Source organism: Muntiacus reevesi, chromosome 6 (genome assembly GCF_963930625.1).
Source record: "Muntiacus reevesi chromosome 6, mMunRee1.1, whole genome shotgun sequence".
Lineage (NCBI taxonomy): Eukaryota > Metazoa > Chordata > Mammalia > Artiodactyla > Cervidae > Muntiacus > Muntiacus reevesi.
The window spans coordinates 85,806,593-85,831,033 of record NC_089254.1 but is presented as its reverse complement, the minus strand read 5'-3'; the positions used below and the strand labels follow the sequence as shown (position 1 = coordinate 85,831,033).

Sequence of the window (24,441 nt, the reverse complement as noted above, 5' to 3'; positions counted from 1 at the left end):
TGTGAGTAGTTTGTTAATTTTACAGTCTTTTCAAGGAATTTTTAGCTGTGTTGCTTTTTCCCTATCTTGCATTTGTTTTCTATTTTACTGACTTTTATCTTTCATACTAATTATTCTCTCCCTTCTGTATTTGTTGAGTTTAATTGCTGTCTGTCTCACTGTCATGCTCTCTCTTAACTTTGTGTGATGCATAATTATAGCACAATTTCTTCTTTCCTAATATATATGAAGCTTATTTTAGCTGTATCCCACAACTTTTGATATGCTGTATTGTCATTATTATTAAGTTCAAAATAATTTCTAATTTTCACTGTCAATCTAATCTCATCTATTGATTACTGTATTTTCAGCCCTATACTTTTTGTTTGAATTTTTAAATATATATATATATATATATATATATATATATATATATATATATATATATACTTCAGTCCCTTAAATTCTATTATCTTATTATGTATTTTCTTCAACAGACTTTTGCTCAAGCTTTTGTAAACTTCATCTAAGAAATATTGTATCTAGATCATTTGTGACACTATTTTATCTCTTGGATTTTTTTCCCCCTTTGGTTTTGGTAATTTGTTCTTATGTCCTGACATGCTTTGCTGGTAGCTGGCAATCTGTTATTGGATGCCTGAAATTGTACATTTTTAAAATGTAAATATCATAGATGTTGCCATTTTCCTCCAGAGAAGCTGTAGTTTTCCACTAGTCCACCATTAAAGTAGAAGCAGTTCACCTTGATATAATCCAGGATTGTGATAATTTGAGACTAGATTTCAGGCTTTCTGTGGATTTCTCTCTGTCTGATATTTCTTTTATCTTTGAGGATATCTCTTTAGATATATTAGCTGAAAGTGCAGGATGTTTATAATTATCCATTCTCCTTAACAGACCCAAATTCCAAATTTTATTTCCTAACCATATGACACTGCTTAACTTTTTAACCTGTGAATCTGGATTATGTTTATTTTAGTCTGTTGCTCCCTCCCACTTAAGATATACCAGAGTTTAAAGAAAAAGCGTTGGTATAATCTCAGGCTCACTTCTCTATCATGCTCGTGCTAAGTGGCTTCAGTCATGTCTGACTCTGCGACCCTATGGACTGTAGCCCACCAGGCTGCTCTGTCCATGGGGTTCTCCAGGCAGGAATACTGGAGTGGGCTGCCATTTCCTACTCTAGGGGATCCTCTCTACCCAGGGATAGGATGCCCGTCTCTTATATCTATCTTCATTGGCAGCCATGTTCTTGAACACCAGCACTACCACTTCTCTTTAGTACCCTGAAATCTTGAGTCCTCAAGTCCTGACTGCATTGGTTAAACCCCAATTCCATGTTTTTCCTCCCAGCCCCATGAGACTGATGATAGAAAGCCTGTCTAAACATTTCTGCCCTTTAACACTCATACCATGAAACAGCAAATTCCCAATGGATAAAAGCAGTGAAAAACACCTGGCTCACACGTGTGTGTGTGTGTGTGTGTGTGCGTGCATGCATGTGTATGTGCGTGTGTGTATGCACCCTAAGATCTTTTCCTCCTAAGTCCTGGCTGCCTTGGTTTTTCTCTGATGCCTCCAAGCATTCTTTTTTTTTTTTTTTTTAAATTTGTGATTCTTTTATAGCAATTCTCAGTGGGTGGACTGGTTTAATCACAGCTACTCTTTCATAGCCAAAATCAGAAGTCCCTCATCTATTGAGATTTTAATCTTAATGATAAAAATATTCATTTCTATGGTATTTATTTGATACTTTTTCTTTCAAAATTTTACAAAGATAGTTATTTTTTATCTCTAAAGTCTATTTCCACCAACTATAGTAGATCTAGCTTCTTGGATTTTTATTTTTATATTTTTGTGGAATTTGATACTTCTCTTTTATAGTATCAGTTTTCTCTGAGCATTTACCAGTACTTAGTGTCTGTTCATCTGTATTTGTGAATCCAAGTTTGCTTACCTACTGTGTTGTTGATAGCCTGTCTCTGTGGCTGTGGAAATGTAGCAGTGCTTTGTAGGAACAACGTTCCAGCTATTTGTCTTCTGAATGTTAGGAATCCTTGTCCCTTCTGATGGTCAGTGGTTCCATCAGGTTTTCTTCTGCTCTGGCCTGTGCAAACTCGGTGCTAAATATTTTCATTTAGAAGAGGAATTTATCTCTCCTTCTAAGTCTGTGTTTCCAGCTAGATGATTCTGTAAGGTTCAACAAGATATAGTTCTAAGAAAGAGTTTCTCCAGATCTACAATGAAATTTCTTTTGTTGAATCATCTGAGTTCTAAACTAAATATCAATTCAGGTGCTTTAATTGAGACTCTGTTATTGCTAAGAAATTTGGCCCAACTCTGTTAGAACAGGATGATTTTCTGACTTGGTAAGGATTCAAGTCATTAACCCTGCTCTTTCACATCTCTGTATATCTATGGGAGCCATATGGTGTGTGCTAAAGATACGGGCTTTTAAGTCAGACAGACTTCAGTTTAAACCTTCACTTTATTTTCATGAGCTGGGTGACTCATAAAATGTTATTTAAATTCTCCAGAATGAACCCATTCCTAACTTGCAGGATCATTATGAAGGGTTAACATCCATAAAATGTTTGGTAATAATACAGGTAACTTCATCCTCAATAAGTGATAGATACGGTGGTAACTATTGTGGGTGGTGGTGGTGGTTTAGTAAGTAAGTCATGTCCAGCTCTTGAATCCCCATGGACTTTAGCCCACCAGGCTCCTCTGTCCATGGGATTTTCCAGGCAAGAATACTGGAGTGGGTTGTACAGTACCTAAAAACGCACCTCTTTAATTAATATCAGGGATCTTAGAAAATTGTTAGTTTGTTTAAGTACAAACCAAATACAATCACAGAACTCTCTGTGTGATTTTAACTCTTCATTTGAATTAACCTGCTAGGGCTGCCATAACAAAGTATCCGACTGGGTGGCTTGAAAAACATAAATGTGTTTTTCATAGTTCTGGACCCTAGAAATCTGAGATGAAGGTATTGGCAGTGCTGGTTTCTCTTGAGGCCTTTCTCATTGGCTCTTACCATTATTATTTTGGCTGATGAGGTCTTCGTTGCTGTGCATGGGAGTTCTCCAGCTGTGGTGTAAGGGCCTCTCATTGCAACGGCTTCTCTTGTTGCAGTGTGGGCTCTGGGTGCACAGGATCAGTATCTGTGGCTCACAGGCTTAGGTGCCCTATGGCATGTGGGGTCTTCCCAGACCAGAGATCCAACCTGTATCCCCTGCATTGGCAGGCAGATTCTTAAAACAGGGACCACCAAGGATGTCCCCTCATTGGCTCTTAAATGTCCACCTTCTTGCTGTCAGGTCCTCACAGGGTCTCTGCACACACATATCCTGGTGTGACTGTGTGTGTCCTAACCTCCTCTTCTTACAAGAATAGCAGTTAGATTGGATTGGAGCCCACTTTAAAGACCTCATTTATCTTAATTATCTGCTTAAAGACCGTATATCCAAATACAGTCACATTCTGAGGTGCTGAGAGTCAGAAATTGGACATGTGATTTGGGGTAAGGGGGAGGGCCACAATTCAGCCCTTAGCACCATTACTCTTGGTTCTTCCTGCATTAAGTAATATCACAAGGGAAAGAAAATCATATTTCTATAACATCTTGTGTCTCCATACTGAGGTACTGCTTTAATTCTTTTGGCTCTAGAAAGTGTTACCTAGGAGTGTCTAGTTGAACAATGATTAGTTTTATAAAACTATGTTTGAAACTATTTCCATAATGCTATCAAACTTCCTTTAATAATACAATCTATATAATAAGTATCTCCTGAAATTTAAATTCTAGTAAAACTTCCATCTCCAAATAATGATAACTATAGGATAGTGATAGATAGATGATAGATAAATAGATAGATATAGAAAGATACAGAAATATATATAGATTATATATATAAAATAGGTAGATTATATATATATATGTATTTTTTCCTCAGTTAACTATGGAGTTACAGCCCAATAAACCCATCATAAGTTGAAAATATTGTAAGCCAAAGTACATTTAACACACCTAGCCTGTCAAATATCATTAACACCTTAGCCTACATTTGGGCAAAATCTAACACAAAGCCCATTTTATAATACAGTATTAAACGTTTCATGTAATCTGCTGAATGCAGTACTGAAAGCAAGAAGCACAGTGGTCGTGTGGGTACAGAATGGATGTAAGTGTACCAGTTTACCTTCCTGATCACATGGATGACTGGACGCTGTGGCGATGCCATCATCCGGAATCACAAGAAAGTGTCCATACCACACAGCACAAGCCCGGACAAGATCCAAAGTCAGCATTTGAAGTATGGCTTCTGCTTATTGGGTATCACTTTTACACTATCATAAAGTCAAAAAATTCCAAATCTAACCATCCTAATTTAGGGATCATCTATGTGTGTGTGCTTGTGTGTGTGTGTGTGTCTGTGTGTATGTGTGACTACATGGTACCGAGATAAATTTTGCTCTCTCAATAATTGTTTCTTCTCCTTTGCTTCTTTATAAAACAAACTTAAACTTTTATTTGTTCTCTTTGTATAAATATTCCATTTATTATATTTTGTATCTATTGAAATAGATGGGGTTTCCCAGGTGGCTCTAGTGGTAAAGAACCTGCCTGCCAATGCAGGAGACGTAAGAGACACAAGTTCGATCCCTGGGTCAGGAAGATCCCCTGGAGAAGGAAATAGCCACCCACTTCAGTATTCTTGCTTGGGAAACCCCATGGACAGAGGAGCCTGGTGGCTACAGTCCATGGGGTTGCAAAGAGTTGGAAGTAACTGAGCATGCATGCACATATTCAAATGGATAGTGTTAAAATCATAATAATTAAATGTATCTCCATTACTCTTACTCTTGTTTCTACCCATGCTGTTGAAAAATGATAAAGGGCTAAAAGGCAGCATGGAAGCAGGAGTCTATAGAGGGAAACATAGAGAAAAAAAAAACCTGTAAAGGAGGAATCTATAAACCCTCAGCAAGCAGATGCTTTATACTCATTTGCAAATGTCACAGTCAAAAATGTAGCATCTTTGTTTGAGAGAATTTTTTATTATGTTTCTATAAGTAATACTTATGGAGATTAATTGAAAACTAAAGTCTACATTTTATTTAATAATACTCTATCTTAAAGCATCTACCTTAGGAAATGTCTATCAGGCTTTAATAGAAAGTTTATTTACTGATCCAAATATTAAATATCATGTATTTTTAACTATAAATACTCATTATAAACTTATTATCCATTCTGCCTTCTTTAGAAGATCTTGAGCTTCCTCACACTTGTTTTTCCCTACCCTTAGAAAATCTGATAGTTTACTTGTTGGTAGGTGTTTTACTATTCCCTGAAGCTGATTTCCACCAATAAGTCCAAGGTTAAGGATTCAGACCTCACAAGTGAACCAGCCCAGTTCTGCGTCCATCGTCTTCGCCCTTTGGTTTGACTCTTCATTTCACTAACATGTGTCCTGGCCAAAAGGGAACAAAAGGGAGACAGCAAATGGATCAGAGCAGACCCGTCTCCATCTCCACTAATGAAAACACAGTGTAATGCCTCTGACCTGTCGGTAGGTTAGCAAGCCTGCGATTTCTACCTGATGAGAGAGACTCGACACTCAGGATGGTGATTTTTTCCAGAATGAAACTAGCCTCTGACTCTCTGAATGTGTTTCCCACAAATATAAAAACCTCTTCCTTATGAACAAACATTTCATGCCTATATTTGTGTGTGTGTGTTCCTTGTTAAAAAGGCTAATTCTCAGAGAGCAGTACTATTATGTCTTTATCATGTGAGGAATGGAGGAAAATCCATGGAGAATAGAAGCAAGGCTAAGTAATAACAACATTAGGCTTTCCCTGATAGTTGGTAAAGAATCTGCCTGCAATGCAGGAGACCCCGGTTCAATTCCTGGGTCAGAAGAAGGAATAAGCTATGCAGTCCAGTATTCTTGAGGTTCCCTTGTGGCTCAGTTGGTAAAGAATCACCTGCAATGTGGGAGACCTGGGTTTGATCCCTGGGTTGGGAAGATCCCCTGGAGAAGGAAAAGGCTACCCACTCCAGTATTCTGGCCTGGAGAAAGTAGAGTCCATGGGGTCACAAAGAGTTGGACACGACTGAGTGAATTTCACTTTCATATTCCAGGTGCTATGCCAATACTTTATATACACTGTCTCCTTAAAATCTTTAAGTCTGTGGGCGTTTATAACTAGTGGGAGAGCCTTATTCTCAGTTGTACATTTCTTAAGTTGGAGAGCGATGTAGGGTTGAGCCCAGAGTTTCCATGTCCTGATGCTGCATACAAAACAGAAAAAGAGACACAGATGTAAAGAGCAGACTTTTGGACTACGTGGGAGAAGGCAAGGGTGGGACGATATGAAAGAATAGCATTGAAACAAGAATATTACCGTATGTGAAACAGACCACCAGTGCAAGTTTGTTGTATGAAGCAGAGCCCTCAAAGCTGGTGCTCTGGGACAACCTGGAGGGATGGGGTGGGGAGGGAGGGGAGAAAGGGGCTCAGGATGGTGGGACACATGTGCACCCATGGCTGATTCATGTCAATGATTAGCAAAAAAGCACCAAAATATTGTAAAGTAATTAGCCTCCAATAAATAATTTTTTTTTTAAAATGTGGAGAACACTGACTTTAGTTGTCTTATTTACAGTTTAAAAGAGCACTTTGGGACTTCCCTGGTGGTACAGTGGCTAAGACCACACTCCCAATGCAGGGACCTGGATTCAATCTCTGGTCAGGGAACTAGATCCCACATGGTGCAACTGAAGACCCCACATGCCCAACTAAGACCTGACGCAGCCAAATAACTAAATAAATATTTTTTAAAAATTAAGATACCATCATGTTTATATAGGCAATAGTTTCTGTCCTAGCCTAGGTACTGATCTGAAGGAAACGGGGCCCTCACATTTTCATATATTTTGTAGCTTTAGAGTCTGATGTCATTTTCCTGTTGAAATTGCATGAGGTATTTCCTTAAAAGGAATTATTTATGCATTTATTTATTCTTTGGTTGCGTTAGGTCTTCGTTGCTGTGTGCAGGCTTTCTCTAGGTGTTGTGAGTGGCGACTACTCTTCGGTGTGGTGCACAGGCTTCTCATTGCAGTGGCTTCTTTTGTTGCGGAGCTTGGGCTCCAGGCACGCAGGCTTGAATAGTTGCAGCAGATGGGTTCAGTAGTCGTGGTGCATGGGTGTAGTTGCTCTGCATCATGTGGGATCCTCTCAGACCAGGGATTGAACCTGTGTTCCCTGCACTGGCAGATGGATTCTCATCCACCGTGCCACTAGAGAAGTCCCCATGGGTTACTTCCTTTAAAAGTCAAATTCAAGAATAAGAATGCCTTAAAGAATACAAAAAATTCATGTATTCAGGCAGTGTTCTAGGTGTAATTTATAGCAGTGAATAAAATATGTCAACATCCTTGGACTCATGGAATTTTTATTCAAGTTAAGGGGAAAAGACAATATAGAATTAGCAAAATAGACTTTTATGCTAGAAAATGTTAGATACTGAGGAGTGAAATAAAGCTGGGAAAATAAAAGCTGGTGAAGGGGTGAGGGTTACAATCTTTAACTTCATGTTTAGGAAAGGATTCACTGAGAAGGAACAGTTCAGAAAAGAACACTTCCTGAAGGAAGGAAAGGGGTAGTTATCAAATTTAAAAAGCTCAAAGCAGAAGTGTGCTTGACATGTTTTAAGATTAGCCAAGAGGCCAGGATGGTGGGGCGAGAGTGAATGAGGGGAAGAAGGGCGATCAATTCAGAGGCCCTTGTAGGCCATTGCGGGGACACCATCAATGAGAAATCATTGTAGAGTTTTGAGAGTAACTCAAAAACATTCTGATTTGTGAATGATGGGATTATTCTAGCTGCTGTGTTGAAAATCAGTCAGGTGATCAGAAAGAAGAGAACAAGAGCAGAAGAGACATATAGATGTCAACAGGACATCTTTTTTTAAAATTTATTATTTACTTATTTTTGGTTGTGCTGGGTCTTTGCTGCTGCTGTGCACACACTTTCTCTAGTTGCAGTGAGTGGGGGCTGCTCTTCGTTGTGGTGCACAGGCTTCTCATTGCAGTGGCTTCTCTCCTTGTGGAGTACAGGCTCTGGGCTTGTGGGCTCAGTAGCTGCAGCTTACAGGCTCAGGTGCTCTGCAGCATGTGGAATCTTCCTGGATCCGGGATCAAACTTAAGTCCTTTGCACTGGCAAGTGGATTCTTATCCACTGAATCACCAGGGAAGTCCATCAACAGGACATCTATACTGAAAATCCAAAGGAGAGATGATCTTGGCTAGGACCAATGCAGTACAAGAGGCGGAAGTACAAAATTATTCTATACAGATTCTGAAAGTGGAATCAACAGAATTCAGTCATAGTGAGAGGAGAAACATAAGAGAGAAGTCAAGAACAACTGGTGAGATGGAATTAAGATGAGGAAACCACTAGAAGAAGTAGTTTAGGAGTGATGATGGTATGAAGATGCTTGTGAGTCTTGTATCATATGTCAGATATACAAGGGGTGGGGTGTGCTACCCAGAAGGGCAGCTGAGCTTCCTAGAGGAATTCTGGAATTCAGTTCAGTTCAGTCATTCAGTTGTGTTCGACTCTGAGACCCCATGGACTGCAGCACGCCAGGCTTCCCTGTCCATCACCAACTCCCGAAGCTTGCGCAAACTCATGTCCATCGAGTCGATGATGCCATTCAACCATCTCATCCTCTGTCACCCCTTCTCCTCCTGCTTTAAATTGGTCAGGATTTAAATAGTTTTTAAGGCAAGACTACCTGCGTAATTTGTGAAGTCCAGTGAAAAATGGAAATGACAGGCTTCCTCATTCAAAAATTATTTAAGATCTCAAAACAGTGACAGAAGACCATTAAACCATTTATGATGTCTTTCCCACGTGGCACCAGTGGTTAAGAACCAGGCTGCCAATGCAGGAGATACAAGAGACGTGGGTTTGATCCCTGGGTTGGAAAGATGCCCGGAGAAGAGAATGGCAATCCACTACAGCCTTGTTGCCTGGAGAATCCCATGGACAGAGGAACCTGGTGGGCTACATTCTATGGGGTCACAGAGAGTCAGACATAACTGAAATGACTTAACATGATGTCTTTCCTAGTGGAGTCTGAGTACAGACAGTACACCTGGAAAGCTGGTCCAATAGATAAATAGATAGATAGACAAACAGACAGACAGAGATAAATATCCAAGGACTGGGGTCTGGGATACATGCATCCTCAATCATGTCTTACTCTTTGTGACCCCATGGACTATACGCACCAGGCTCCTCTGTCCATGGATTTTTCCATCAAGAATACTGGAATGGGTTACCATTTCCTCCTCCAGGGGTTCTTCCCCTCCCAGGGATTGAACCTGTTGTCTTCTGCATTAGTAGGCATATTCATTACCACTGAGCCACCTGCGAAACCCTGAGGCCTGTGATACCTTAAGGTAATTATGTTAGTTATGTTAGAATAAGGAGGATCTCTCAGAACTGACTTAGAAGAAGATAGATGCCAGCAAGTTATTTGAACTAAATGAAACAGAAACAGTGATCAAATGATTAATATGGACTTGAGATGGTTCATCAGTACTCAGGGTCAACCCAAAGAACTGGGTCATCGCCCTGGCGTCTGCTGTGTCCAGTTGTTAGGAGAGTTTTGATTAGCTTGGACTGTTGCATGCTAGGTTGATTTGAGGCTTTTATCACCCACAAGACAACTCCAGAGTTTCTCTATAAACTTCTCTATCTTTAAAAAAAAAATGTTTTAATCACTTCTAGTAATTAATGAGATAATTTTAGTCCACTGACCAAAGCCCTTCTGCAAAGCAGAAGAAAAATCATTTATGAATACAGGTGTCACTTTGGTGGACACACAGATGAGGGAGTAGAGAACAGGGGTAGAGAAAGGCAGGCTTTAAACATAAACGTAGCTTTCTCACTGGTCAGACTGTGTGTGAGGCAGCCAAATAGGACCTGGCTGGCTGGCAGAAAGTGAGATGAAACCATCCAGGGCAAGGCAGAAATATTGAGGAATAAATAATCTGTTTCTTATCAAATGACATATACCCATTTGGGGTGTTAGATTTCATAATAGTAATTAGTTACGTAGGAGTTGAAAACTTACCAGCTTGGATATCTGTAGAGTTCTGTGTGCAGGCAGCTGGTTGAAAGGCAAACACTGACCTGTCTCCTGAGGTAATATAACCTCTTCCCTCCTTACTCTTCCTGCAGTCTTTAGTGATTCTAGGTCACGACCTCCAGTGAGTAGACCCTGGATGTGCACACAGTCACTCCTGCAGAGAATGAAGAAGAATCTGTAACAGGTCCCAGAAAAGATGTCATGTTAATATGCCCTATTGTGGCATCTCCTCCCTGACTTAGCTAGACATCATTTAAATCTGTTTCGGTGCATCTGATTGCTTCAGGTACAAAATGTCCAGGGGTCATAGAGGCAGAGGGGAGTGACAGGCTATCAGTGGACATAATAGAAAAGACACTCCCCTTCCTCCAAGTACTAATATCTTGGAGTGATAGGGGGCAGAAGGTGGGGCATAAAGGAAGGATGGAAAGAAGAAGGTTACATTAACATATCCAGTACCACTGTCAGCATTTCTCAGTGGATTTATGTTGGCTATAGGGAGTTAAATATAGTTCCCTCCTAATATAGTTAGGATATTCTGGTGAACTATAACTTTGATATAGAAAGCCAGTACACTCTTCTACTCCCTTTCAGCAAATAGGAGTTGACTTTGAGGCAAAATTTTGTTCTGCCTACTTTGAAGTACAATTACAGAAGCGCCTTCCTTTATATCGTATAGTCAGAGCAGGGCTGTCAGCTCCTCATTAAACTGTCTAGTCTGGATAACTGACTCATAGACCACTCTCTTCTATATTCCTGGAAGTATGCTTTGTTGGCAGCCTTTTAGACTCAAAGTCGTAGCGCAAATAATCTTTGTTGAGCTACTACTCTTTTGTACCTAATTTTATAAAAATTATGTCATTTCACCTGTAACCCTTGTATGAAAAAGTACTATTTTTCTCCATTTTGGTGGCTCAGTGATAAAGAATCTGTCTGTCAAGCCGGACACATGAATTCAATCTTTGGGTCGGGATGATCCCCTGGAAAAGGAAATAGAAACCCATTCCAGTCTTCTCACCTGGAAAATCCCAAGGACAGCGGAGCCTGGCGGGCAAGAGTCAGACACTACTTAGCGACTAAACTACTACCAGGCCATTCCACCTATAATCCTTCAATGAGAAAAGTGTTAATTTCCTCCATTTCATAAGTAAGAAATTAAAGGTCAGGGAGGAAAAGAAGATCTCACAACTGTTCAATTGCCAGGGACATTTTTTTAGAGTTCAGATTGTCACCTGGTGGGTCAACTAGGGAACTTTAACACCCACAAGGCACCTGTGGAGTTTCTCTGTAAACCTCTATATCTTTAAAAAAAAATGTAAATCATAAGCACTGGTGCTGGAATTCAATTTTAGGTCTGCTTGATCATGTTTCTTCCTGACATGACTCAAATAATTAAATTATTCAACACGTATAAAGGAAATCCGGGAGGTTTTTGGAAACATCAATCCTTTAATGTAATCTTTCCATTTCTTCCGAAATATGGGAGATACTAAAAGTCCTATCATCCATGATGCTAAGACGTTAGCATCTCTAGAATGACAGTAGGGGGTGGCATTTTGTTTCTTTGCTTATTTTGCTTTCACTGAGGTTATAATACATGTGCATTTTCATTTCATTGCATATTCAAAGATGAAGTTCAAAAACCGTCTACTCACGGTCCAAAATCCTGTTAACAAAGACTTGGCCATCATAACGTTTTAGATTTTAGGGTATGATTTTGGTATAAATGCTTTTTATATAGTTAACTCATTAAAATTTTCACAAAAGCACATAAGTAAGGTCAGCCTTATGGCATAATTTGCAATCATAGTGACTAATGGAGAGCTTGAAACACTAAGTATCGTACAATTTGGCCTAATTCTATGTTTATTACATCTTCTATTGAGTTGGTTTGCTGAAAGGACAGGCTACGGTAATACATAATGTGGAAACCAGCATTCCAGAATCTACTTCATGCTTAATATTTAGCAAAATAAAATTTCCTATATATTACAGAAATTATTCTGAAAAAGGGAAGAAATTTATCATGTATATTTATGGTAGCAGATAAAATTTATAAGACTTTCAAACTAGAAAGGTGTTTATGAATTGTTTGGTCTAGTATTATATGTTTTTAAAAGACCAGCAGATTAAGACTTATAAAAAGAATCCAAGTAATCAATGTGGTGGGCTTCCCTGGTGGCTTAGTGGTAACAAATCCACCAGCCAATGCAGGAGATGCAGGTTTGATCCCTGGGTGGAGAAGATCCTCTGGAGGAGGAAATAGCAACCCACTCCAGTATTCTTGCCTGGAAAAATCCCATGCACAGAGGAGGTTCACAGACTTCAATCCATGGGGGTCCCAAAAAAGTTGGACGCAATTTAGCAACAGAGCAGGGGCATAATAAGTGTGGATGCTCCTATCATTTCATGGCTGTTTGATCTCTGGAGGTATTTATGTTTGGTTCTTGTTTCTTTTTTAAGTTAATTGACTTGGTTAGGTCCAACTTGAATAAAACTGATGGTTACCTATTTGAGAGACTTTGAAATATTTATATCTGTAGTTTGCATTTGGCTCTATTTTTTCTTTTTATCCTTTCTGTGCAGCCCATTTTCTACATAGCCTTTCTGAAGCCATACTAGCAGGAGAATAAGTAGAAATCCAAAGAGGATTAACCAATGCAAGAGAAGCTTATGGGTATTCATAAGTTGCCTAAAAGTAAGTGGCATATCTTAGGGAGGTTTATGTGGTTTAAAGGCACATTGTCACATTTTAACAGGACCTTCTTAACTGTAGTAGATCTTTAGTTCTCTCAAATATAGTATGGGTTTTCACTTGTTGGCTGGTAGCCTAGTCAAAGCAATGATTTTTCCAGTAGTCATGTGTGGATGTGAAAGTTGGACTATAAAGGAAGTTGAGCACCAAAGAATTGATGCTTTTGAACTGTGCTGTTGAAGAAGACTCTTGAAGGTCCCTTGGACTGCAAGGAGATCAAACCAATAAATCCTAAAGGAGATCAGTCCTGAGTATTCATTGGAAGGGCTGATGCTGAAGCTGAAGTGCCAATACTTTGGCCACCTGAGAACTGACTCATTGGAAAAGACCCTGAGGCTGGGAAAGATTGAAGGCAGGAGGAGAAGAGGATGACAGAGGATGAGATGGTTGGATGATATCACTGACTCAATGGACATGAGTTTGAGTAAGCTTCGGGAGTTGGTGATGGACAGGGAAGCCTGGCGTGCTGCAGTCCATGGGGTTGCAAAGAGTCGGACACGAATGAGCGACTGAACTGAACTGAGCCTGAGAGGTCATGACATGTAGTAATTTATCACTTTGCTGAGGGATGTATTTTCATGATGACTCTATTGAGGCTGGTCACCCACTGCAGTATTCCTGCCTGCAGAATCCCACTGACAGAGGAGCCTGCTGGGCTACAGTCTGTGGGGTCACAAGGAGTAGGACATGACTGAAGTGACTTAGCATGCACATGCACATATAGCCCAACCTATATAATCTGGATTCACATCTCATTATTTTGTGTTTCTCACTTAAAATGTCATCAATCCTGATGTCCATTTGACAGAGTGGAAAGTTATAGAAAACATATTTTATATTATTTTTATAAATCAAGGGGTTCTTGCAGATCTTCATATACTTGAAAATAATGGGTCATATCTAAGTAATTATTGTTGTTTAGTGCTAAGTCATGTCTTGACTCTTTGCAACCCCTTGGATGTGGCCCATCAGGCTCCTCTGTCCATGGGATTCTCTAGGCAAGAATACTGGAATGGCTTGCCATTTCCTTCTCCAAGTAATTATTATTGTAATTACATTATGTATATAATTATTATGTAATTTCTTATTATATTACATAATTATTGTGTAATTATTATGTAATTTCTGTATTATGAGTGGTATCTAAGTAATTTGTATGTAATTTTTAGAGATATGTAAGGAAAATGTGGATTACAGATCCTAAGGAAGTTTATACTCTAGTTGTATATTTTATATGAATACTACAAAATTTACATAAATGACTATAATTACATAGTTACATATTAGCAAGTGCTCCTGTGTTTTTATTTTTCAATGCATTAGTGCTTAGAAGTAAAATAAGGACAATATAATTAAGATAAGATTTATCATGGAAGACTTCCTGGAGGAGGTGAACTTTGAAACAAGCCAATCCTAAATATCCCTACATGATGGGTGTTCCCACACTCATGATAGGGTTTTAAGCAAAGAGCAGCCTTAGTGGTAGATAAACTGAACAGTAAACTCAGTAATCCATGGGATATGATTTCTCAAACAAAGACAGCCTCTTTAGTGGTACCTGAAGTTCTCTTCACAGGTTGGACAGTGTCTTATCTCAAGGCTTTGTCATCTTTTAATAGAAACAGTCTCCCCTAGAAAAAGGCAGCCATAGGCTGATTCAAGTATTTATCCTTGAATGTATATGTATTTTGAGCCTTTATTAAAAAGGACACAATTTGTTTGGGTCCTGGGGATTACCAGAAGCAATCTGACAACTTTATGTTTTCATTGGTATCATTATGCGTGAACAGATATTAATGAAGATCATGTAGATGATAAAGGGATCTTTTCATAATCATAAAACATGGCTATTTTATAGCCTCAGTATTCCAACTTCCTTGGGAAAAATTATCTTTTGAGCTCAGGAAATGAAAAATGTTAGTAAATCAAGGTTTTTATTTTTAAAGATGTGATATATTCATATGATAGAATATTACTGACTCTTAAAAAATATAAAAGGAAATGTTGACATTTGTGGCAACATGGATGAACCTGGAGGACATTATACTAAGGGAAATTACCCAGATACTGAAAGACAAATGCCGCATGATTTCACTTATTTGTGGAACCTAAAATTGTTGTTCAGTCACTCAGTTGTGTCCAATTCTTGGCGACCCTGTGGACTGCAGCACACCAGGTTTCTCTGTCCTTCATTATCTCCTGGTGTTTGCTCAAACTCATGTCCACTGAGTCAATGATGCCATCCAACCATCTCATCCTCTGTTGCCCCCTTTTCCTCCTGCTCTCAATCTTTCCCAGCATCAGGGTCTTTTCCAATGAGTTGGCCCTAAAATAGCCTAAATATTTTAAATATTTTAAAAATATTTTAAATAGGCAGGCTCATAGAAGCAGAGAGCAGAACAGTGGTTACCAAGGGCAGGGGGAAGGGAAACTGGGGAGATACTGTCCAAAACGTATGAACTTCCAGTTTTACAAGTTGAATATGTGACTATAGTAAAATTACTAAACTGCATACACTTGAAATTTGCTAAGAAATTTGCTTAAACATTCTCACCAGAAAGTAAAATAAAATAAAAAGAATAAATAAGAGACTTCCCTGGTGATCCACTGGTTAAGAATCCGACTTTTAATGCAGGGGATATGGGTTCGATTCCTGGTTATGGAGCTAATATCCCACATGTTGTTAGCAACCACAGCCATGTACTGCAGTGAAGAGCCTCAGAGCTGCAACTAAGACCTGATGCAGCCAAATTATAAAAACAAAAAATGAATGAAAGAAAGAAAATGGTAACTGTGATGGATACATTAATTAACTTGATTGAGATGATTTCATAATATGTTCAGCAAAATATTAAGTTCTATACTTAAATATATAGAATTTCTATTTTTTGATTATACCTCAATAATACTGGAGAAGAGAAAAGATTAAAATAGTATCATGTCTGTTTTCATAACAAAATGAAAAAGCCAAAAGCAATGATTTTATGCTTGACTTTTTCAGCTCATTAACCTCTAGATTGCAGAAAGGAAAATCTTCCAGAGGGCCTTCTCTTTGTAAGCACCAGAGCAGTCAATTTCAGTGAAATAAGGATAAAAAATGAACACAGAGGGAGAATTCTCAAAATGCAGATGTCAAGACCCATCCCCAAAGGGCATATTTCAATCCTGGAATGAGGAAGTCTTTCATTATTTTCTAAAAGCACCCACATTTATTTTGATCTGATGCTGTCATCTAGAACCCCCTCAGAATTATCCTTGGGTGGGAGAGGCTGTTAGAAAAATCAAGTCCTTATGGCATGCTTGTGATTTACCAGGTTTGGAAGCTCAACTGAAGTCATTATGTGTAGATGCAAACACTAGTATTATTCAAACAGTGGTGTGAAATAGTGATGTCATGGACTATTTCACTCCCACTCTATTTCTACTGTATATAATTTACCTTCTAGGTTAAGTTTATTGTTTAAAGGATAACGTTTGACCCTAGGATACCCCCCTGAAGAAGGTTTGTGTGACATAAAGTGTTAGTCTTTTGCTAGACTAGTTTTGTTCCTTTCCTTGTATTTGGTTAATTACAATCTAAGCAGGAAATTAAGCTCCATCAGCCTACTTGTTTTTTGGTCTGTTTTAAGGAATTGGGCTTTATCAATAATACAAGTTTATCCACATCTGCAGGTGGGGATAAAGGAATGTTTGACTATAAGTAAGGGTATTAATTAATTAATTAATTTTAATAAGGATCTTTTAGAAGAGAAGTTGGGATAATTTCAGAAAATGGCCGTGTTATTTGCTGTATCAGATCAGGCTTACCAACATTGATTCCTTTTTTTCTCTTTTCCTTCCTCAGATGTACATCCAGACAACAACACTCACTGTCTCCATGAGTTTAAGTGCTTCGGTGTCTCTGGGCATGCTGTATATGCCCAAGGTTTATATTATAATTTTTCACCCAGAGCAGAACGTTCAAAAACGCAAGAGGAGCTTCAAGGCTGTGGTGACCGCTGCCACCATGCAAAGCAAACTGATCCAAAAAGGCAATGACAGACCAAACGGCGAGGTGAAAAGCGAACTCTGTGAGAGTCTTGAAACCAACAGTAAGTCATCCGTAGACTTTCCGATGGTCAAGAGCGGGAGCGCTTCGTGATAGATGTACGTTGAACATTCTTCTACTGGTCTTGGGGACTGTACAGCATGGTTCCAGGGGCATGGTGGTATCCACACACCATGAGACCTTCACAGTGGTTAGAACTGTTTGGGTAGAACCAAAGGATTTCAATGCAAGTGGCTCCTCTCCAGAACATGAACACAGACACAAATTCTCTTTCACAAAGGATGACGCTCAAGTCTCTCTTGTGAAGCGTCGAAGAGCTTGAAGCTTGGAACTAGGCTCCATTTATAAAATTATCCTTTCGTGTTCACTCTCCAAATGTTGATAGTTCAATATGGGTTGCTCTTCATAGAATTAGCAATTAACTAGTATTTATGGAGCATGTTACCAAAGATCTTACACAAATAACATGTGTGTGTGCTAAGTTGCTTCAGTTGTTTTCAGCTATTTGTGACCCCATGGACTGTGGCCTGCCAGGCTCCTCTGTCCATGGGATTCTCTAGGCAAGAATACTGGAGTGGGTTGCCATGCCCTCCTCCAGGAGATCTTCCCAACCTAGGGGTCAAACCTGCGTCTCCTGCTTTCCAGGCAGGTTCTTGCCCCACTGAGCCATCAAGGAAGCCCCTTACACAAGTAGACAATATGCTATTTAGGTATTCAGGGAAATGAGAAAACTTGTTAGCCAACATGTTAGGTTAAGTCATAGTTTATATTTGTTTCCCCAAAGTAATCCCCTTCTCTGACTTTCATTGATCTCTCTAATTCTTAAGATATATTCAGATAGAGTTCTTCTCTGAAAGCCTCATAACCCTGAAGATAGGACTCTTGCTACAACCACCACTCCACTTATCCTTTCCTCACCTATCTTCCTCTTCTCTATATTCATCCCTGAAGAAGCACATAATAATACATTATTACCAAACTAATCCAGTAGAGTTTAACTGAACTATTCAAGTTCATCTTGGTATCTATTGAAGAACAGCAAATTGCAAGTATGTATTGCAAATACCAGAAAGTTGAATACAGTGAGAGTGTACACACACACACACACACACACACACACACATTCTCTCTCAGATTTCTCCAGGAGAAATCCTATTCTCTCTACATTTGACATGAAATACAGGGATGATTGGGTTGATTTTCGCCGACTCAATTATTATAACAACTTAATCTACAACACTGTCTACTTTAATGCCTTATATGCAGAACTATCCTTAGTAAATAAGCATGTATTAATTCAACTTACTGGCTTCAATTACTATCAGACTTCTTGGAATGATTGGCCAGATCCTCTAGGAAGATGACCTTCAGTTCTTGAATATCAAATTTATCTATATATCTATTCACTCTTCTACAAATGTGAACCCTTAAATAAGTACAAGAGAAGGCACAATAAGGATTGGTTTGGTATCAAATTGTTAAAACCACCTCTGATTATAGGTAGGGAATTGACTAATAGTGGAGCTTTTTGGGCATTTAGCAGAGGGTGTACTAAAACTACTCTCAAAGGCATTCTATCAGAGTAGAATGCTTGTGACTTGAGGGCAGAACTTGATGTGCTTTCCTGCCTTGAAAGCATCAATGCAGGAAGTTAATACCTATTTTAGGATGTCAATAAACTACTGTTGACCAGTGATACAGTTTGAACACTGACACATCTCAGTATGACTCACCAGAGTCTATAGATGCACTTGGTTTTTAATAGCAATCCAAAGAACTTTATATAATATGGTTGCAAATGGAAACAAACAAATATACAGTGAAGTAAATATCAGTTATCCTGGATTTACCTCTGGTACGTAGTAAAGAAAAAAATAATCAACTTTTTCCACCCTTTTAAAAAATAAATTGGTTCCCTGAAGGGAAAATTTATGGTGTTGATAAAGACTAATCCCATGTCATAGAAATAAGTCTAACACATTTTGTTTTCTTTCTATTATTTTCTATTGATGCTGAAATGGAAATTTCATAGCATGGGTACATTCCCTATTTCTTTTGAAATAAGAATGAAAGATTACAAAAGTGGAGCCTCTCTGGTGGGTAATCCTATAATATTCTGGAGGAGTCAAATGCTCACTTTTGGAAGGTGAAAGAAAGCTAAGGTGAATCAAGATAGAGTCAATTATGACCTCAAAGAAGGTTAAACTGTACTTTGTAGTTTTCATCTTGTACAGGAGTGGTTTAAGGTTGAATAAATTAGGCTCAGATAAAGTGATTACAGTTCAGGCATTCAAGAGTGTAGGAAATCTTCACACATCCTTCTTCCATCCTACTCCCTTTAACCACTATTAACCTTTGCTTACTTAGACACCTAGCGACCATGGACCCCGTGGATGCCTATCCCCTCTGCCACATGTACCAGTGATTTGAATGGAGTCAAAAGTCTTCCAAAATCACAAACTCTCTAAAACTACCAAAAACTTGAAGAGCTTAAACGCAATATTTTTCTTCTATGAGAACATTTTATGTCTTTGGGAGTTTAATTGAAAACTGGAAAAATTTTGGCCATTAAATTCTCTGTAACTAGTGTTGTACCTCCTTGGATTTGAAATACCTCCTTGCAAAACTGAGGGAGCCTATTTTCAATCAGTCCCAGGCTGGTTAATCCACTGGGACTGTGTCCATGTTGTTGCACTCTCATACTTTCTGCTATCAGACTTTTGATAAATCACCCTCACTGCCATGACATGACAATGACATACAGTATAGTGTTTTGTAAACTATAAATCACTATATAAAGGTAGATGTATCATTGCTGTCTTGAAAATATAAATTGGCCAGGGGGTCATATAAAAGAGAAGACAAAATTCAAAAACTATTGTTTTAGCATCTCTATTTTTAATATGTGAAGGATTTTGATAATTATGGCTACTGTTTTACAGTTGGGATTTTTTTTTAAAATTAGCTGTGTATTTATGATATACATGCAATATTTTTTCTTTAAAGTGATAGATCTCTACAAGTCCCTCATACTTAAGCCATTTCATCTTAAAGATGACTTGTTAATGCCTGAAATTCTGATCATACATGTAAGGTTTTAAAGCTTCTAAAGGTACGCAGAATAAATAAAAGGAATGTGAACCTGGAAGGTACACCAAACAAGTCCATGTTAATGATTGAATTTGTAGAATACTACATTTCACATGTAAAAAGGTCAAGTGTTGTTTCATAAAACTTCTCCTGAAAAGAGAGTTAGGAACAAAGTTGATATATATGAATTTTATCAACGGTACCTAATTAACAAATGCTGTAACATGGTAGTCCTAAAGTTCTATTCATGAATAATTCATGAGAACAGCTGCTGTTGGAGGTAGATCCACTTTCTCTGGCTTATAAACCCAGTGTGTGTGCACAGGAAATACATTGTTGCTGCATTCAAACCTGATTTTCACAAAGCATATTCATCATCAGAAGTATTACATTAGCTCATATGTATCTCTCTGAATCCTTTATGTTCTGTAACACTTCTGGGATGAAGGCAAAAGTACCACTGCTGCCAAGAAAATCTGTAGACATACCTCCTTCTATTGAGCTTCACTCGATTGTGTTTCCCAGATACTGCATCTTTTTTTTTTTTCCAAAAAACTGAGCATTTGTGGTAAACTTGCATTGTTGGATGATGGTTAGCATTTTTTAGAAATATTTTTGTCTAATTAAGGTATGTGTGTTATGTTTTTAGACACACTATTATTATACACTTAATAAACTATAAGCAGAATTTTTTTTTTTTTTTTTTTGGCCATGCGGTGCCAAATCCCTGTGTGGGACTCAGTTCCCTGACCAGGGATGGAACTCGTGCATCCCGCATTGGGAGCTCAGAGTCTTAACCACTAGACTTCCAAGGAAGTCCTAACGTAACCTTTATATGCACTGCGTGTGTACGTGCCTATGTGCTAAGTCACTTCAGTCGTGTCCAACATGTAACCACTCCATGAACTGTAGCCCGCAAGGCTCCTCTGTTCAGGAGACTTCCCAGGCAAGAGTACTGTAGTGGGTTGCCATTTCCTTCTCCAGGAGATCTTCCAGATCCAGAGATCGATCGAACCTGCATCTCCTGCATTGGCAGGTGGGTTCTGTACCACTACTGCTAGCTAGGAAGCCCTTATATGCACTGACTTGCAGAAAACATTCACATGACTTGCTTTGTTGTGTGCACTATCATTTTACCTAGTGGTCTGGCCCACAAAATCTAGATTGGTCTCTGAATAATAGAAAAGATAAGACTTAAAATTCAGAAGTGTTCAGAGCCTTACATCCCTTTTCTAATAAAAAAAATTATGATTACTTTCCTTTTGTAAATTATAGTCTTAGTTCGCAGTAGAATTCTACTATCTTTTTCTGGAGGTCACTTCTAAGAGCCCCAAAAATAAAACATGAATTTCTAAAGAGGTTTAGAGTCTTAAAGTTGGAATGATCCTTGAAGAGTAACATCTGAATATCATCTTCATCAAGGTCTTTTGCCTATTGTTCTTCTGTTACCTCCATAATTTTTTTTCTAGCTATCTTCAAATCTGATAAATATTTCTTACATATTTAGTTGTTAAATATACTGAATATGGCAAAAGTTGAGTATTTTTCTTTCAGGGCCATTTTTTTAACTCATAATTTTTCTTCATCTTGTCAACAAAGACCATATGAAAGTCTTTCAAAAGCATAGCTGAAGTATAGATTTTATTTTCTTAGAAAATATTTAGAGGCATATGATAGCATTATACAAATAAGAAAGAAAAAAATTAAAAATGAAATAAGGACCATAAAAATCACTGTCCCATTATACACCAAACCAAATGGAGCAGACACCCTAGCTTTTAGAAGGGTAAGTAGAAAGAAAGCATTCCATATTGATTCTCTAAGAAAACTGCTGTTACCCCACAAATCTGCCCTGCCTCTGTCCTCTCAAAAACTCAATGTTATGGATTATGTATCAATGATGACACTGAGGCCCTGTAACCTGGTTTAGTGATGTTTTTGCACTCATTTTGTAAAGAGGATGCAATTTAAAATTAAGTCTAAGATCTATTTCCTTTCAATTGCACGTCAATAATAACCTAATGTGAGCAATATAGAAAGATATGCAGATATGTCCCACCTGTTTTTGGCAAGAAGCTCATAATAGTCAATGAAATAAAAATAGCAAAAGCATCTACAACTAGCACATCCTGGGCTAATCGCTTTAATTTTACTGATTATGGTCTTTAGGTAATGCTGGTTCTGATAAAAAATTATTTGGTCAATTATCAGAGTTCATGTACATTAAAATGGAATGAGTCTAATCACTCATTATTTCAGAGAAGGAACTTTACAATTTTCTTATTCAGTGTTCAAAAGTAAATCATTCTCTATAAAAAATCTGTTTCACTGTGAATTGGATTTATGTAGTGAAATACATAGGCTTCCTTGGGGGCTCCATGGTAAGGAATTTGCCTGCCAATTCAAGAGATGAGGGTTCGATCCTGAGTTAGGAAGATCCCCTGGAGAAGGAAATGGCAACCTACTCCAGTATTTTTGCCTGGGAAATTCCACGGACAGAGAAGCCTGGTGGGCTACAATCCATGGGGGTCACTAAAGAATCAGACACAACTTAGTGACTAAACAACAAAGTGAAATATATACATTTAGCATTTTTTCTTCTTTTTTCTTATTCATTCCAGAGTTCCACTGAAAAGTAGAACATCACATTTGAATTTTAGAACAGAGATTTATTCCATCACAGCTTTCAAAAACACAAAGGAATTATCTGGATTTAGACTTGTATTTCTGGAAATTTAATTATGAATATCAATTTGACTTAGAATATTTTCTTGTTCATACCTATTTAATAATCTTACAATAATGGGTTTTATTTCACAGTAAGCTGGTACCAGAAAAATTAAATATTCATTTGCTTCTTCAAGCCTTTATTTTTTAAACATCTCCATTTGTATCCTTTTGATGAAGTGAAAGTGAAGTCGTTCAGTCATGTCCGACTCTTTGCGACCCCTTGGACTGTAGCCTACCATGCTCCTCTGTCCATGGGATTTTCCAGGCAAGAGTACTAGAGCGGGTTGCCGTTTTCTTCTCCATGAAACCAGACCATAAATATGTGTTGGCAATACATTTTAATGCATTCACTTTTAGAGTTTAAAAGTGTTATATTTAAATAAAAGATATATTCACTCTCAAAACATGACTAATTATAATGACTGACCCTTTTTTGGTCATCAAGCAGGCTCGAAAAATTGATGTCTTTAATGTGAATTATTAAAAAAAAATCTTTTTTTATTTTGCAGGATATAGAATTGATCTGTTCTTTCGTTTTTTTACACTGTAAATCTCTGTTAATCAAAACACACATTAAATAGAATTTCATCTAACTTTATTAAACACCAAGGTGTTCATATTTTTAATTTTCTGCTAAATGTGTTTTTTATAAATGAGACTAGTGGTTTCACATATCAAAAATTCTACTTTTTATTTCTACAGCTGTTGAATTCCTGTCATGTGGTTTAAAATAACATGTTGCAAAGACCACATATCATAAGAAGTCACTTTAAGATTTGAATTTTAAGATCATTTTAACAAGCTGATATATTATCCTGTACTATAATTTGTCTTAATTTGTCTTAACAGCTTCCTCCACCAAGACGACATATATCAGCTACAGCAATCACTCAATCTGAAACAGGGAAATGATACAATATGAAGAAATGTGGTATGCGATCTTAAACAATGAACGTGACACCACCAACACTCACTCCTGGAGATCTCTGTAGACTACAATCAATCAAATCAATAGTCAATCTTGTAAGGAACAAAAAGTAGCCACAAGCCAAAAGTATTAATAATAGGGAGTGAAGAAACCCGTTTTATACAATGCAACCAATGAGTGTCAAGCTAAAGTATTGCTTATTCATGAGCAGTTAAAAAAAAAAAAATCACAAAAGGAAACTAATGTTAGCTTGTGAAAAAAACAAAAACAAATGCTGTTGAAATATGAAATAAACCTTGTCTGATGTTATTCTTGTAAGTATTTTTCTGTGATTGTGAGAACTCCCGTTCCTGTCCCACATTGTTCAACTTGTATAAGACAAAGAGTCCGTTTCTTGTAATGGCTGACTGGATTGAAGCCCTGGGTTGTGCTAAAAATAAATGCAATGGTTGACGCATGCGATTTTTTATACAAATAATTTATTTCTAATAATAAAGGAATGTTTTGCAAATGTTGAGAGTTGTTTTGTTCCAGTTTTAAAGCCAGGGAAACCTCTTTCCAGTTGGCACTTCTGCTGTTATTTAACTCCTGCTGTAAAAGCCCTGATGTGCCAAGAAAATACTATTTCCTCGAGGAATGTGTTTTTGTACATTTCCTTGTATGTGAAGAAGATTGTTTTTTATTTCTATATCAAAAAGAATTATTTGTGTAAG

At 37.9% G+C, this 24,441-nt stretch overlaps 1 protein-coding gene across 1 annotated transcript in view; it reads left to right on the top strand.

Moving 5' to 3' along the window:
- The window catches only part of GRM8 (glutamate metabotropic receptor 8), an 801,794-nt gene extending 778,095 nt beyond the window's left edge, over positions 1-23,699 (top strand). The window contains exons 9-10 of the mRNA XM_065939117.1: positions 16,777-17,023; positions 23,650-23,699. Coding sequence (XP_065795189.1) covers positions 16,777-17,023; positions 23,650-23,699 — 297 coding nt within the window. The remainder of the gene's footprint in view (positions 1-16,776; positions 17,024-23,649) is intronic.
- The last annotated feature ends 742 nt before the right edge of the window (positions 23,700-24,441 follow it).